This window comes from Coloeus monedula (assembly GCF_965178545.1).
Source record: "Coloeus monedula genome assembly, chromosome: Z".
Taxonomy (NCBI): domain Eukaryota; kingdom Metazoa; phylum Chordata; class Aves; order Passeriformes; family Corvidae; genus Coloeus; species Coloeus monedula.
The window spans coordinates 44,941,614-44,958,969 of record NC_138822.1 but is presented as its reverse complement, the minus strand read 5'-3'; the positions used below and the strand labels follow the sequence as shown (position 1 = coordinate 44,958,969).

Genomic DNA, 17,356 nt, shown 5'->3' with positions numbered 1-17,356 from the left:
GGAAAAAAAAGATAGAAACTGAGAGAAAGAGAGAAGATACATCTTGGTAATGTCTAAAAAGTCAATACTGTGTCTACAGATGGAGAAGTGCACATTGCTTGCCCTTTGAAAGCTTCTCCGCAACTTTGTCATTAATACTGTCAAAGTTAAGAACACATTTTAATGGAGTTCAGCGGCAGTTGAACACATTCATTCCCGCAGCCCAGAAGAAGAAATGCTAGGAGACTTTAGCCTAAAATATCCAAGTAGACTGGAGATGCCTTGGCCAAGTTCTGAAGGAGGGAATGGATTTCTTTGATGTTGAGCCTCATGTGAGGCTCCCGTTGCCAACAGCCCAGCATCAAGTCATACACTTCCTTTGGGCATGTGCGAGGTCGCTGCAGGACTCGGCCCTGAGTGATGCACTCAATCACCTATGAGAAATCACAAGAAAAGGATCAGCACAGTTGTGCCAACTACAAGGAGTTCATCCATGGAAGAGTTAACTTCAACCATAGCAGCCTCACTGGTGGCTGCCATGCAGCCATCTCTGGAAAGGCCTGCTTTTCTAGGCAGATGAATGAGTAGCAGTATGGAATCTGGAAAATTCACTATAAAGTAAGTGATCAAAGAGCAGTAACTTCAGTCATGTTAAGTTCACCCACATTGTCCACCCCACACAAAAGGAAACTGTAGCTAGGAATTAATCCCATACCTTCTCTCTCTACCCAACTACTGCCTCAGAGGCAGGATAAATTTTCAACCTGCTCACAGAGCTTCAATGCCTCTCCTTTGCTCCACCCCCTGCAAATTTATGAGTATCACTGTGGCTAATCTCTGGAAAAGGGGATACTTGTGACTGCCTGGAAATCAAGAGATTTCTTGATTATTTCAGTCTAATCTGTCCATGGTTATGGACAACCACTCTGAAACAGTACCATGTATGATATGTCTTTTCAGGAGATAGCTAAGGTCTTTTTCATTGCCTCATGGTCTACCCAGAGCAGAATTCATTTTATACAAAGGAAAAAATTAAATTCCAAGTGTTCTAGTTCTGCTTGGACACGTTCCATCCACTCAGGGTAGAAAAGGGTGAAAAGGAAGAAATTTAACCATATGGTTCATGACAATACAATAAATACCTTGTATCAGTGTCAGCCTTTAACAAATAAATTTGTTGCTGTCCCTTCTCCAGAGAAGCAACACAGACAATTAGCATAACAGCTTTCCCAATGCACTTTGAGAATATATTACACACACCTCATTGTTTGAGAGCTGATACCATGGCTGTTTGCCATAAGTAAAGATTTCCCATAATACAACCCCTAGGCTCCAGACATCACTTTCTGTGGTGAACTTCCTGTACATGATACTCTCTGGAGGCATCCAACGAATGGGCAGCATGGTGTGACCCCCAACCTGAGAAAAACAAATGAAAGAGTCAGAAATAGTTTCCTCAGAGCCTCACAAGGCAGTCTCAAGACATTAAATGTGGAGAATCCATGGTTTCTTTTTTTCCCATCTGGTAACATTCACTTTGAGGAGCTTCGAAGAACTGTGGATTCATGGTTCAAAATCCTCTCCCCCAGCAACAATCAGTACCACACAACAGGTTTCTCAACAAAAATCTCAAGAGACGTTGTTTCTGAAGTCCAAACTAATCTTTAACATTTACTTGGCACACCTTACCTAAGGAACAGGAGGGTCTATATTACACTAACAACCTACTTTGAATTAGGCCAGTTTTACTGTTTATTTTAACACTCAAGAAACTAAAGAAGATTCATTAAATGAAATCTGGACTGGTGATTCTCCTAGAAATGGAGCGACATCAACCAAAATACATGAAGACACAGATGACTGTATGAAATGGTAGGATTGGATCTGTGTGGTTGAATATCCTGATTTTGACTGAATTAAAGCAATGCTGTAACAATGTTGTTAAGTTCCACAGTTAATGTATCAAATTATTTTTTCCACATTAACTACCCTGTCCATTTAAAAAAAACCCCAAATCAGTCCTTTGGATATATTCCCTTGATAATAAAAACTTGTAAGACATGGATTCCTACCCCAAATCAACTTCACTGAATTCATGCCTTTCTGAAAGCTTTTAGAACATTTTTAATTTTCCCCAGAAAATTTAACTTCCTTAGAGTTAGGTTTCCTAATCTTAATTTAAATTTTTAAAAGTCTTTTTTTTTCCAGGTTCTAAACAATTTATTGTTCCTGGCATGTCCTATTTTGGTTGGATCACATCAATAAAGAAATCCATTTAAGTACTTTTAAGACAGTGTAACTGCTGAGATACTGTGATATGGATATACAGATATGCTAGTTACTTTTGTACCATGACAGCTGAGAATATTTCCAAGGAAGATTAAAAAAAAAAAAAAAAAAAGCTTTTTCAAGAACATTTTACTCTTGATTAACTCATTTTCCTGTCTGAAAATATATTTAGTTATGAAACCACATTTACACTTTCAGGATTCTGTCAATTCAAAATATAATTTCTCCTTTTGGGACTTAACATTTGTTGTTATAAATAATGCCCTCCTTGTTCTCACGTTCGAACAGCAAATGGAAGAAAAACCCAACAGGGTTCAGTCAGGGTTCACATTATTTCTAAATCACACATCCATTTCTAAATCACAGAACATCCATTTCCAGTTATTTGTCAGTAATTCAGTGTTAGTGCAGCATACCAAACACAGCTACGGCTGTGAGAGCTCAGTCCTGGTTCTGTGCATCACAAGTCCGTGCTCACTGCTGACTTCACAGAAACAGAAAGTCATGCTAAATTTTCATAGACTTGGTTTATTATCAGGCTCTTCTTCTACTCCCTGCACATGAGATGTTATGCGAGTGATGGAGGAATAATTTTCAGCAGGTTGTTGAATGACAGGCTGGGCTCCCAATTTCAGTTCCTGGCTACATTGTGGATGTGCTTCTGACTCTGTGCAGGTTGCTGTGCACGGGTTTCCAAGCCATTCAAAATGGGACCCAATTCCTGCCCATTGCATTGACAGAAAACGGATACACATTTTTAAGTGCTTTTCTCAATTTGGCCCATTTGTGTCAGTGTTAACAGTTTATCTCTCTGGCACACAGACTGGCTGTAAGGCTCTGTGCTTTGGTATTTGTCATCAGCTTTGACTGAGAAGCCCCTCAATGATGTAGAGAGTTTGAACACACCAACATGCCGAGATGTAACCATTCAGTTTTCCACCTTATCATAACCTCACCTGACACGACAACCAAACACTTCCAAACCACCACCAGTTTTAAGCCAGTGTTGAGAGGTATTTAATTAGAAAGTCAAAAAAGTTAGTCCCTTAGAAACAAGTAGCCACATACACCCATTCAAAGGGCAAGCATCATTAAAAGATGGTTAGTGGTGAGAACCTTTTGGTCTCATCAAATATTAAGATGGCTCTTACATCTGCTCATCATATAACCTCTGCTACTGGTTCTGTTCAGCAATTTCTTTGACTCATTCCTTTAAAAATTAATGAAAGCTATAGATGATAAAATATGTGACTCTTTTGTTTTTTTGGTCACAAATTAAGAGATTTTGAAAAAGCAGATAAAAAAAACCCCAACCACTTTTCAAATCTTATGTTTTTTCACTAAGATCCAGTGTATTTTTGGTGGGACTCTATGCTGAGTTTCCAATGTCACTCAGGGAAACGAAGGACACACCTCCAGAGTGATGATGACAAACTGCCACCAAATGATGGTTCTGTGCTGAACTGATCTGTAACATCACACATCTGGCTGTCTCTCTTTCAAGCATAGCAAGATTGACTTGTTAGTATTGACACCAAGAATTCAGTTTACAGGTAAGCACAAGGCACAGGGCTCATTGGTGTTCCCAGATCATCTTGCCTGGAGCTGTGTCCATTTCTGTCGCTGAAGGACAGAGTACTTGACCAGTACTGAGGAGACCTGAGGTCTCTCCATCTCTATTATTACCAGTCTCAATTATGTTACTTCAAACACCTCAACATCTTTTTGAAGATAGAATTTATTGCCGTTCAAAGTATCAACAAAAGTGTTATACAGGGTGATCTCCTTGACAGATGGTACTGCAATGAAGACAAGATACCTGTGGAACACAGAGCATCTCCTATGGCAGACTGTGCATCTACCCATGGTCTAAGAGCACCTTTCATTTCAGTTCATTTCAATCAAAAGCACATGTCAGGGCCAAAGGCACTTCTAAATGCATGTTTCCTTCTCTATTGAAAATCAGTGGTTACTGAGTCAACACACACTCAGCTCAGACGAGCATTAAGGGCTGTGGTAGTTGTATGCCTACAATGAGCACATACTTCAGAGCTTTTTGAACTGAAGCCTAGGACTTGACACAACTGTTTGCAGGGTGCCTGGAACAAATTGACAGTCTGTTGAGAGCTTCTTTTGATTTTTACCTTATGAGCCCAAGCACCCAGGGTTGTGCCGTAACAGCAGTGAAGAGAGGTGGGGTGCCTTTTTGCTGTTGTTGCCATACTCTCAGCAAGGCTAGGAGGTGTCTTCCAAGAAGCACCAGTGAATGAAAACATGACTGCACTGACCAAAGTTTAAAGGTTCTGAGTGCTACACAGAGATGGCTTCTGCATATCCTTTAATAAGAAACGCAAGTTATTACAAACCTCTCAGGTATCACCAGCATTCTGCTGTATAAAGTCTCTGCCATGCACACTGTAATTGCAGTGCTGCTTGATACACATAAATTTCAAATGGTTTTGTGCTGAACAGACTACAGTTATGTGTAAATAAAACCTTTATATTCAGTCCAGCTAAGGTTATAACAGGATTAAAAACATTAGAATTTTAACTTAATATACTATCACTTTAAAATCCATACTGCAGCTGTAAAAATGACCACTTTATGTATACAAGTAAGAGTAGATTTTCTTGATACTTATCTGAAAGTAGCTGCATTATAATGATAATACCATATAATACCACAGTTCAGTTTTATTTAGAACTGTACTTCTATGAAAGTATGGACTTAAGTACTTACTTCCAAATGCCAGTTTATGAAACACACCCTAGCCCAGCTACAGCCTGGCTGCTTTTAGTAGCAATGCTAGGCTAGAAAACCTGGTGAACTAGCCTCTGCAATGTGCAAACAGTCCATGGGGAGGAGACTGCTATGCCCTATCAGTGAACGGCCATGTTCTCCAAAGAAGCTCTTCCAAGGAAAAACTGCCATGCTGTCCCATGCATGAAATGTTGCACTTTCAACAATACAATCTCATTCCACTTGTCACCACTTTGAGCAAACATCTTTTCAATTAATTTAGCACTTTGAAAGCTGACAGAGAAGCTGGCCTTGAACACTCTTTTAATCTATTTGCCAATATTAGTCTTCTAGGGCTGCTATAGGGCTGTCTTAGTCTTGAAGCAGGGCCTGTAATTTTATAGTTTGTTAAAGTTTTTTCTCTTTCTTCCAATTAAAAATACATCTGTTTATACCCTGATGTAGTCACTGTTCCAGCTTCATGGCCCAACTGCCATAGAAATCCAAGGCCCTGTTGTTTGATGATTGTGAGAAAACAGATACGCTCTCTTACAGAGAAAACCAAATGAAGCCTTGTATTCCTGCTGAAAACAGAAGACAGTGGGTGGAGCTGGGGGAAGCCAACCTACAGTGTTAGGGAAGGCGCAAGATGTATGTGGGGCTGCACACATAAGACACAAGCCACAGGCCAGGAAAGGCACAACAAATAATCACATGGAATAATCACACAGAATCACCAAGGTTGTGAGAGACCTGAAAGATCATCTAGTTCATGCATAGCACCACCACAGTCACACCAAAATCATGTCTGCAAGTGTCATGTCCAGATGTCCCTTGAACACTTCCAGAGACTGTGACTCCACCACTTTTCTGGGCAACTTACTCCAATGCCTAGCCACTCTTTTAGAGAAAAATGATTTTCTAATCTGAACCTTCCCTGGTGTAATTGAAGGCCATTTCCTGTCATGCTTTCGCTTGAGACATGGTAGCAAAGAATGACCCTCACCTCACTACAACTTCCTTTCAGGCAATTGTAGACAGCAATAAATTCTCCCCTCAGCTTCTTCTCCTCTAGACTAAAAAAGCCCAGCTCCTTCAGCTGCCCCTTGTAAGACTTGTGCTCCAGACCTGTCACCAGCTCTGTTGCCCTGTTCTGGACACACTGCAGTACCTCAGAAGCAAGAGGCCCAGAACTGGACACAGGATTTGAGGTGTGGCATCACCAGTGTGGAGTACAGTGGGACAATCACTGCCCTGGTCCTGCTGGACATGCTACATCTGATACAGACCAGGATGCCATTGGCCTTCTTGTCTACCTGAGCATGTGCTGGCTCATGTTCAGCTGCTGTTGAGACCAGTACCCCCAAGTCTCTTTCTGCTGAAAGCTCTTAAAGCACTCCTCCCCCAGCCTGTAACACTGCATGGGGTTGATGTGACCCAAGCGCACTACCTGGCACTTCACCTTGTTGAACCTCATGCAGCTGTCCTTAGCCCATTGCTCCAGTCCATCAAGATCTCTCTTGCAGAGCCTTCTGACCCTCAGGCAGATCAACTAATACTGTTGCTAAGATGACCACTCAATCAATTCACACCAGGTTTATGTCTTATTCATCTGAGTACCATGAGGAGGGATTGGCTGCTTTTTTGCAATGCATGGCAGCTGCAGCCCAGTCGAACCATAAAATCACTGGGAGCTGTCGTGCTGAGGGTGATGGATGGCTTTGGGACTCCACAACCCAGCTGCAGGGTGCTGCAGCAGCTGACAAGGGACAGGACAGAGACTAGTCAGAACCATCCTCCTCCTAAATGCTGGTGGCCATATCTGGGGAGGCTCCAGCACGCCTGGAGAGGACATCAAATGGAATTCCCAGCTTTTGCAGGCATTCTGTTACATAACCCTTTTCTGATTTTTTTTTTTTCCCAATTTCTGGCTTTAAGTAGTAGATTACTCTAAATTCATGCAGTAAAAAGCACAGCAACCAATTGCATAGCCTTGGAAAACAGACTTCCTCATTAACATTTCACATTCCCATGTTCCCACGATTCCTGCAGAGTGACATTTCAGTAATGTGTCATAGCACTTTGTATATTCTCTAAAGACTAGTGATGCTTTTTCTGCCAACAGGATAAAAGTAATCTTTTCACTTTGTGAGCCCAGTGAAGCTGAATGACTACCAGGGGTTCAACCCTGATCCTGTCCCAATGTCCTGTCTGGCTTGTCTGGTGCATCTTTCCAGAGCTCTGCTGTTTTCAGGCCGTTTGCAATTCAGGGTGGTAGACTCTCAGCACACGACCAAATTAAAAGTCATGTGACAAGTATATACACTCAATCTCTTTCACACAATTGCACCTTAGTCTGTCAAACTAGAATGAAGCTGAATCTTCTGAACCATTTGTTCACCGCCTCCTAAGAAAAATCCTGTATACTTGCAAAGTACCGCCATTTTAGGGTATTTTTCACTATTTATATTTTGGTCTTCTGACTTGTTTCCCCATCTCAAGATGATATAACTGCAAAGAAATGTTCTCTGCAAAAATTATCATGTCTTATTGCTAAAACCGAAAACCTCTCCTCTCTTGCTGAACATCTGCTCTTTCCCCCTCATAAAAGCTGGCAAATGTTTCTCTCAGCACAAGAAAAGGAAAATCAATAATTGTTATTTTCATTTATTTCATGCCCTGGCCTTGCAGACGAAGTCAATGTCTTCTCTTAAAATATCATTCCTGCATGTCTACTTGCAGAAAAGCAATATATTATTTCCATAGTCATAATAAGCCATACCACTCCAACACAAGAGGTTACTGATTTATAAAATATGGCATATTATTAGCTAATAGCCAAAAATGTGTCCTTTCATTTTCACTTTTAACCCTTCTTTGGCTCATCTGTATTAAAAGAAGCTTATGTCTAAATTTCTTAATTAATTCTACCAGTTGTTTTGTCAGAAAAGTGAAACATGGTCTGCAACAACATTTATTACACTGTAAATTCTCTCTTCAACTGCTCAACATCAATACAGTATTGTGTGTCAATTTTATGCCATGGAGATAAAATTCTTCTCATTAGCCTCTATGAAACCATGAACAGTACGGAGAAGATGAAGAAAGACCAATTACTCAGATGTCTACATAACACAACCAGAGGGTACCAACTAAAATGTGTAAATGGCAGGTTCACAATGAACAAAAGGAGGCACCCTGTCACCTAATGTACATTTGCTTGCGGAACTCACTGACATGAGGTGCTGCCAATGACGAAGGTTTATCTGAGATCAAAAAGTGATTAAACAAACTGATGGAGGATAAAATCTGACAAGGACTATCAAACATGAAGATACCATCTCTGGCCCAGGAAGCTCTGGAGCTGAAGAATGCTGCAGGCTAAGAGAGTACTTGAGGAAAACATTTAATATACACTTAGCATGTTTCCATACTATTCCACAGTCAGCAGTTTCGCACAGTGACAGGATCCTGGCCTAGAAGGGCTTTTGGAGAAGTTATTCCTATTTTTCTGTATAGATGGGCCACATATTGCAATATGCAGTCCTTACTAAACCTCTCAGCAATGCTTATGGAGGGCTAGAAATGATTCTGGAAAAAAAATGGAATGAAGGGGAGGTACCACATGAAATTAAAATAGGTGAATGATCTAGTGCAGCTTACAATTCAGCATCTTCCAAAGATTTTAAAATGCTAAGTTGAACAGATGTAGAAACAGTGCCTGTAGTTGTGGTTTACACAACACAATATCAATTCGGGCCAGTCAAATATACAGGATAATTAATAAACTGTAGTAGTTATTGCACTACAGGCCATTTACTCTTTTAAGAAAAGAAGATGAAGTGCCCTAGATGTAAGATCAGATTACTGTTACAAAGAAGGTGACATGATTTACATCTCTGATAAAAAGCAAGATCCCTTATCGGAAAGACAGAAGAGAAGTTAACTTGAGTAGAAATCTGCAGCACTGAAAAGCAACGGGTAACAGCTCTCTAGTGTCCCAGATGAAGTGTGTACATATGAATGAAAAAAACAAGTCTATTCCTTTAAAATATAATTTATTTTGCTTCCAAATGACAAAGTATTCTAGTGTTAAAAAACAAACAATAACCTAAGGTAAGAGAAAGGGAGGTATGCTGTGGAAAACTGGAAGAAATAACACTTTGAACAGTGTATTTCAGTGAATTCAGTGTAGAGCTAAATCATTTTCTGAACATTGGAATTCAGGATCTTAGTGAAAAAGCAAGGAGATTGGATAAGCCAGAGAAGATTTGGCCTGTTGAATCAGATGGCCTCTCCTTTCTAAAACACTCTGCATTCTCCTAATTTGCCACATCAAGTTATGCTACAGCATATATAGTTACTGATCACTCCAATGGCATGACTTTCACCTCAGAATGTTGACCTCATGTGAGGTCCTTTATTTTTGAAATCTGTAGAAAAACTTGCCACTACATCACTTGTACCTTACCACTGTTTCCACATCTGTACCAGCAGATGAAGAGAAGTATCAAGTACCAGTAGACAAGCAGCTGGAATGACTCATGTTAAAATCCTCATAGCCTCCAGGATGATCATCTAATCTGTCCAAGTCACCAGCAAAACAATTTTGCAATGCAATATTAATGAATTGCAGCTACTGTCTTTCTGATTTTCAAAGTGGTTTACAATATACCAAATTCCACTTTTATATTAATCCTAAGTAGTTTGGACTACCGGGGCTAAGAAGGTTTTAAAAATAATCTTTAAAATGCATTGGAAAACTGGCTTCTACAAGTCTGTGTCATAGCTAAAATTCAAAATGATTCTGCGTTTTCAGGTGGGGTTGGAGGTGTAATGTGATGAGATACTAGCTGAACAGCACAGTCAATATCAACAAGTTGCAGTCACTTGAGCATAGACTCTGAAAGCCAGGTATCACACCACATCAGACAGTTTGTATACACTGGGAAATCTCTACTCCTAATTTCAAGTCTGAAAGCTATTTCTCAGTTAATAAAGATCACAACTTTTTCCCGTATTTTACTGAAAACCACATTTTTTTTCAGATTTACTGTAGGTTAATATAGCATGTCTGGCTCTATTGGTCATGTCAAATTACATCACAGGAGAAGAGGGGAGCAACAGAGCTTGGTTTGTAGCTTTACTTCTCCCTTGTGAGTCACAAAAGTATTCTTATAATGTACACTGCATGGGAGAACCACAATTTTTAGCTGAAATGTCTCAGATGTTCCAGTTCTTTGAATTTTGTAAGACAGCCTCTCCCCCTTTCCCCCAGATGTCAATAAACAAGGCAATGACAAGGTCCTTGTACTCATATTCCTTATCTTCTGCAGCCTTGATGATGTTTTCTGCTTCATACTTTCTCTGGCCATAATTTGTTTACATAAACTGGAAAACACAAGAGAAAAATTTCACTAAAATAGAACAGAAAAAATTCGCTGTTGTTTTCCCTCCATGAATTCCAGGTTTTGTCTCCTTACTTGTGCCACAACATCATTCTATGAGTTGAAACAGGCATTTGTTCTGAAATGAGACATCCATCAAACAACACACAACATGATCATTAAAAATACAAGTAACTGCTATTACTGGGGGGGGGGGGGGGGTGGAAGCCCCTCATTCCTATGAAGCTTGCAAAATCCTAAACTGTTCTTATCAATTCATATGTTGAATTATTCCTCAAGCCATGCTTAAAATATTATTCTTGGATACAAGAGCCAAAGTGTAGCCCAAGCAGTGATGAACTCATTTTATAGCTCTTGGACAAATTCCTGTTCTGGTGTAAAGGGAGAATTTGCACCAGCAGAGGGCTTGGAACCATAAATTTGAGGTTTGGTCTTGTATGTGGTTTGGTTTTGTTTTGGTTTTTTTTCTTATTTCTTTTCAGTGACTGTCTCTACCCTCAGCACTGTAATTTTCCATTTGGGAAACAATATACTGCATTGTGTATACAGTGCTTCTTGGAATTCACATGACTGCATTTGTTTAACACCAACACTGAGCTTTAAATTCTGCATGTGATGCTGGAGCATCTTATCTTCTGCCTCTAAAACAAGGCTGGATAACCTCATGAGAAGCCAGCATGTGCAGAAGGTGTTAGTCTAGTAAGAAATGATGCCCAAAATTTCCCTGGGTGTATCCATTCACCGATGGCATGTCATCAGGGTGGAGGATTGGTTTTCTGATATAAAGCCTGTTTAACTTACTTATTACCCTGTGATCATGGGGAACTAAGGAAGATCAGAGTAAACTTTGAAAGGATTTAGGGCTCTGCACCATCACTGCTGCATTTCAGGTAAGGACTCTCTGAAGATCTGACACATATTTCCACACTACAGATTGTGCAATGTACTCCTCATATACTTCACCAAATGTTGGTAGTGTGTGAACAAAGAAGAGATGGGTGGGAAAGAAACCCACAACTACACCTATTTTCCCTGCTTTTCCCTCATATTTTGCAGTGCCCCAAGGGAGCACTCCTTCCATCTTCTCCTCTGAAGCTACTCCTTACTGTAACCATGCAGCTCTGAGGTGGTCCCATCCTCATACATGCTTATCTTCCTCTCTGGATAAATAAGAATCCTATTACACACGGAATTCTCTACTAGCTCCACTTCAATAATTACTTCAAAATAAATACATAAACATATTTTTAGTTTACCTGTTCCAATAAAAGTAGGATCTGCAGTAAAACTGAGAGCTCAAAGGTTAGATCCAATTTTTAAAACAAAACAGGCTGCAATTGTACACCAAAGTAGTTAGGACGAGTCACTTAATTTTTTGAGATCTCTACTATTAGAACTGCAGGTCAATTTTATAATCTTCAATATAAATCTTACATAGAGTATTCCCAGACTCCTGAGTTCCCAAGACTCATGAAGGCCTGGAGACATTCAAAATAAGCCAAGTGGGAAATAAAGGTACCATGTTGTTAAGACAACATATTTCAGTTTTTGAAAGGTTTTCTGAGATTGTGTACAGGCCTAGTTTTTTAGACTGTCAATAATACCTTCGGCTAGGACTCCTAAATCAACCTCTGTGAAAATCTGGTACTAAACCAAGTCATATTTCTATTAGGCTGGCACTAGTATTTTGACCTGTGCTTGTATAATGCCTACATCAATGAAGTCCTGATCTACATGAGGCTCCAACACAGGCTTGCAGTGCCACATAATAATATTAACATAAACTTTAATATTAACACCACCACCACCACCACCACCACCACCACCACCACCACCACTTCTTCTAGTCACTTGTAAAGAATTACAAATGGGTTCACCACAGCAGCTACAGTGTTACTTTTTTATATCACAGTAGGTTAATGTAGCCTAATACTGATTTTGAGTCTCTGTACTTCAGAATATTTTTCATCTGCTTCAGATGAAAACTTCTGAAATACTGTTACATAAAGCCTGCATTTCCTTTTAAAGTCATGCTACTTTGTATTACTCTATGGACATGTTTAGGATGAGTATTATCACATACACTCAATGATGTTCTTATTAAAATGTTATGTGCTTCAGTCCTTAGTATATAATTTTCTTTGCTTTCTTGCCAGGCAAATCTATTTATTCTTTCTGTGTATTAAGCCATTATGTTCACCTAAATAACCTCTGTGGTTATTTCCATCAAAATTGTCCCTGGATCTTGTATCCATCAGGGGTTGTCCTGGAGTTCCCATTAGCCTTGACCCCACACTTAGGCTGCAGACCCATTTTATTTTCCTTTCCTCTCTGCCAGATAGCAGTTCTCCTTCAAGACACTTCAGCCACTGACCTAAAAGATTTCTGTTAATGCAAAACAGATGCAACACTTAAGTTCTCTCCTAATAGAATCTTCCTAACAATGATTTTGAGTTTGAGAACCCCCTGTATGGTGCAAGATCCATTCTGTATGATTACTCCAGCCCTTCAGAACAAAGTGTTAATTTTAAGACTTGTTAATTTTATCAGTGAGCCTATGCTGAATAGGTAAGACTGAAAAAGGAGGCTGCCTTGCTAGTACGGCAAATACATGTGAATACTGACATTTTAAATGAATGTCCTCCGGGTTGCTGAAGTGTGCATTTATCTGTTTTAATTTGCTTTTCAATTCTTTTGAACACTTTACATAGTCATTGCTGTATGAGTGATGAGGTGCTCTGATGCTGAGAACCCTGAACTAGGTAGTGAAAGAACTGGATTAATGCAAGATCATGGAGAGTCTGTCCCAAAATGTATGATACGTTACTGTATATGTGTATGTATGTATATATATATATATATATATATATATATATATAATATTATAGGGCACTGCGGTGTATTTGGTAAAGCACCTCACTGTTATGGTTAGTATGCCATCTTTGGTGGAAAGTGAGAGATGCTTCCTGTTTTCTGTGAGAGCTGCTGTTGAGCTGTGGCAATAGTCAGGTGGAAGTTAGACATTTGAAAGGCAGAAATAAGGCTCCGTGTACTTTCTTTGCCTGTTTTGAAGAGATAGCAATGAATATGTGAGCTAACACAGAACGTGCTTGAATCAGACAGGAATTAAGTATTACAATTCCTGGACAAAATGCAATCCAACTTCTTGCTCTTTAAGGTCAGACAACATCCCAGATTCCATGCCCTCCTGTGGAAAGAGAACACAATAACAGCAAAAGGAAATTACTGCCTCCAAGACTGTCTTAACTATGGCAAAAGTAGGGGAGAAAGTTCCCTGTTAAATGAACCTAATATAGGTTACTCCCTTCGATGCACTTGCTCAAATAAGGGCCTCTTTATGCTCAGCAGGAGCACTGTAATGAAGAAGCAGCTACAAAATGAAGCAACAACATGGCACCCTAGCCCTGGGGAATAGGGAAAGAAATCAAGGTGAGTTATCAGTAGAACAGAAAAGAGGATGTGGGAATGGGAAGACACAGAGGGTAAGCAGACACAAGGCAAATTCCACTGGCTTCTGATGGATTTCATGGGTTGTGAGCAGCTGTCCAAAAAGCCCTGGGCTTCAGCTGTCACCACCAGAATGTGGGCTCTCTCTAGGTGAAACTCAGGCAGAGGTTCGGGAAAGAACCACAGCACACAGACAGGCCCCAAATTTCTACAGGTCTTGGGGTTATGTCTGCCACCATGGGAACAGACATAATTGTTTCCTCCGAAACAGTAAGTACATTTGCTTTCTGTCTTGCAGCAGAAGTATAGGTTTTAGTTACTCTGCATTTGAATCAGGAATTTCTTCTGCAATGTTTAACATTGGGCCAACAACCCTTTTCCATTACCGTCCGTGTCCTAGTTCCCTTAGAAGCCTGAGTTGAAATGCACAACTGGCAAGTTAGGCACCTGTAAATACCTTTATTATTTGTGTCAAAGGCTTGCATTCCATTATCATGCCTTAGCACCAAGGGGAAATTAAATCTCTGTGGGATTTAAGGCTATGCCATGCAAGTTGCTCATGATGCTCTCAGATGGACAGCAAGGGAAGCAATACAATACATCTTCTGCTGATTATTAGCGCTGAGATGCATACCAATCACTACAGTGTATCTGTCACAAATTCATCTGCAGGATAATTAACTTTAATGTGATATAGTAATGAAAAAATCTTATCATTATTATTTGGAAGATTTAAATGTATTTAAAAATTTTATATTAACACTGTATTGTCCTTTTTAATATTAATTATCATAATAATAGGCATTGTTTATGCAGAGAAAGAGAAAAATACCATAACTTAAATGAAAGTTAGAACTGCTAGCTTTCATGAGTTGGGATGCTGGTTCTAGAATTCAATAATCTTTTACTATTGTGAAATAATGGAAAATCTTTTTCTATTGTGCAATGGTATCCAGAAGCAGTCTATGCGCAAACAAGCCCTAGATCTTTTTGTTCTGTTTTGCTGATACAAAGAAGAAGAGAGAAGAATTAAGCTCTGTAAAGGAAGAGATTGTCTAAGGAAGAGTATTTAGTCTAAGGACTGACTGTTGGAAGAATCACAATGAGTTTTGACTATTATGTTAATACACTGTGATTCAGAAGAATCTAAACTCTAAATCTTCCAGCAGAGAAGACGGGATAAGCAGAATAAGAAGCTAACAAGACAACAGAAAAGTTCACCCTGTACTTTTGATCTGAGAAAGTCTTCCCTTAAAAGTCTCTTTCACAACACATTCAAACCGATTTAAATGTACTTTTACCTAGGCTACTTATGGTACTCTTACTATTCTACTCAACAAAACTATGGCCATCAGAAAAAGAAGTTCTTCTCTTTGTGAGAAGATGTTTTGAAATATCTTTGATTCTCTATCAGGCAAAAGTACTGAATATTTTCCCCTAATTTTTAGCACAGAAAAAAAAAAATTAAATGAAAAATCCTGGTGTTTCACAGCAAAACACAGCAGCCAGAGGCTCCCAAAAGATTCCAGTCTGAATGGAAACTTAAAACAAAATGTGCTCAGATAATTTAAAATGAAATGTGACTGATGACCAATTTAGGTCACACATTCTGCAGCATGCTTTTTGATACTGTGCATCCTCTAAATGGGTTCTGAAATGAAGCAAAGACCTACAGAGGTCTGCTAAGAAAATTCTCAGCAGAGGCAGCTGCTGGAGGGCTGGGAGGTGGAAGGGACCATTACGCTTTTGGAAGGCAGCTTCCTGCAGACAGTACCACTTCTTTCAATATGTGGGAGCGCAACATTCAGGGGATTCCCTGTGTGTTTCAAGCCCTGGGTAGCTTGGCACAGTGAAAGGTTGGCAGAGGCATGATTAGTGGCTTAATGTAGTATCACCGCTCTCTAAATTATTTCCATTACCACTTCCAGGAGGAATTCTTCCCCTGTTTGAAACTGCTCCATATACAACTCATATTCAAGATCTGCACTGAGAGAAGGTACATTTTACAGATATTCACAGGAAAAAAAAAAAAATAAACAAAGCTTCACACAAGATCAATAAAACATGTCTTAAAACAACTGGATCCCAGATAAAGCAATGAAACATACTATAGGGAACAAAACCATATTGGGAAGAGAACGGATTATCATCCTACAGCCTAAACAAAACCAAGTAACAACAAAATACTTAATTAATAAGGAAATCCTTCCAACGTTTCTCTAGGCAGACGTTTTCCATGGAAAGTGAAGTGGGAGAAAGTGACCATGAGTTGCTAAAAAAAACCCCTGAAATACCACCAGTCAATGTCCCATTAAGATACTTAGAATGGTCTCCTTTTACAGATTAAATATTGTAGCATCACTGTATCACAACAGAATTAATCCATCTAACAAACTCTCACTGTGTCCTGGTTTCAGCCGTAATAGAGTTAATTTTCTTCTTACTAGCTGGTACAGTGCTGTGTTTTGGATTTTGTATGGGAATAATGTTGATAAAACACTGAGGTTTCAGTTGCTATTCTGTAGTGCTTATCCGAAGTCAAGGACTTTCCAGTGTCTGCCAGCCAGCAGGTGCACAAGAAGCTGGGAAGGAGCTTAGCTAGGACAGCTGACCCAAACTGGCCAGAGGATTATTCCATACCACAGAACATCAAGCCCAGTATATAAACTGGGGGGAGTTGGTTGGCAGCCACCAATCACTGCTGTGGGATGGTGGCTGGCATTGGTTGGCAGGTGCTGAGCAATTGTATTGTGCATCACTCTTTTCTTGGATTTCATTCCTTCTCCCCCCCCCTTTCATTAATAATAATGTTATTATTAATATAAATGGTAAAATAATAATTATTATAGTATTTCACTTTATGTCAATTATTAAGTTGTTCTTATCTCAACCCGCAAGTCTTACTTTTTTCTGGTTCTCCCTCCCATCCCAACAGAGGTGGGGCATGAGCAAGGGGCTGCGTGGTAATTGGTTGCTCGCTGGGGTTAAACCATGACAGGCTGTTTATTTAGAAACATCACAGAACATTTACAGATCCTGCACAGCTGCATAAAATTTCAGTGAGAGGCAGTTCTTACTGAAATATTGTCAATCCAGAAAAAAATGTTGCAACCATTTAACAGAACACAGAATTTTTTAAAAAACTCACAGACTAGGCCAAGTAATGAATAAAAATACTAATGTCAAGAGAAACTGGATGCTCTACAGGAGGGGGCAGCATGTTGCTTGGCATCCTAACTACAGTTTAGCAGAGCCTTGTCATCTGCTCCTATAAAAATACACTGTGGTCTGCAAGCTGCATTTTTTCTGTAAGTCCTGTTCTGCCATGGGCTACAAGCTAAGACACAGCAGAGAAAATATCAAGTCTTCATCCAAGTTAAGTTCTCCTACTCTTTCCCCTCTCTGCAATTCTCTGGCTGAATGTCACTGTGATACCTGGCTGGCCATTTCAGAATGCATAATTTTTGTCCCT

General features: G+C 39.6%; 1 protein-coding gene across 1 annotated transcript in view; it reads right to left on the bottom strand.

Moving 5' to 3' along the window:
- Nucleotides 1–227: 227 nt before the first annotated feature.
- Nucleotides 228–17,356, bottom strand: part of NTRK2 (neurotrophic receptor tyrosine kinase 2) — a gene marked incomplete at both ends in the record, with an annotated part of 196,875 nt that continues 179,746 nt past the window's right edge. Inside the window, 2 exons of the mRNA XM_082301024.1 lie at nucleotides 228–413; nucleotides 1,240–1,398. Of these exons, the coding sequence (XP_082157150.1) occupies nucleotides 228–413; nucleotides 1,240–1,398 (345 nt within the window). The remainder of the gene's footprint in view (nucleotides 414–1,239; nucleotides 1,399–17,356) is intronic.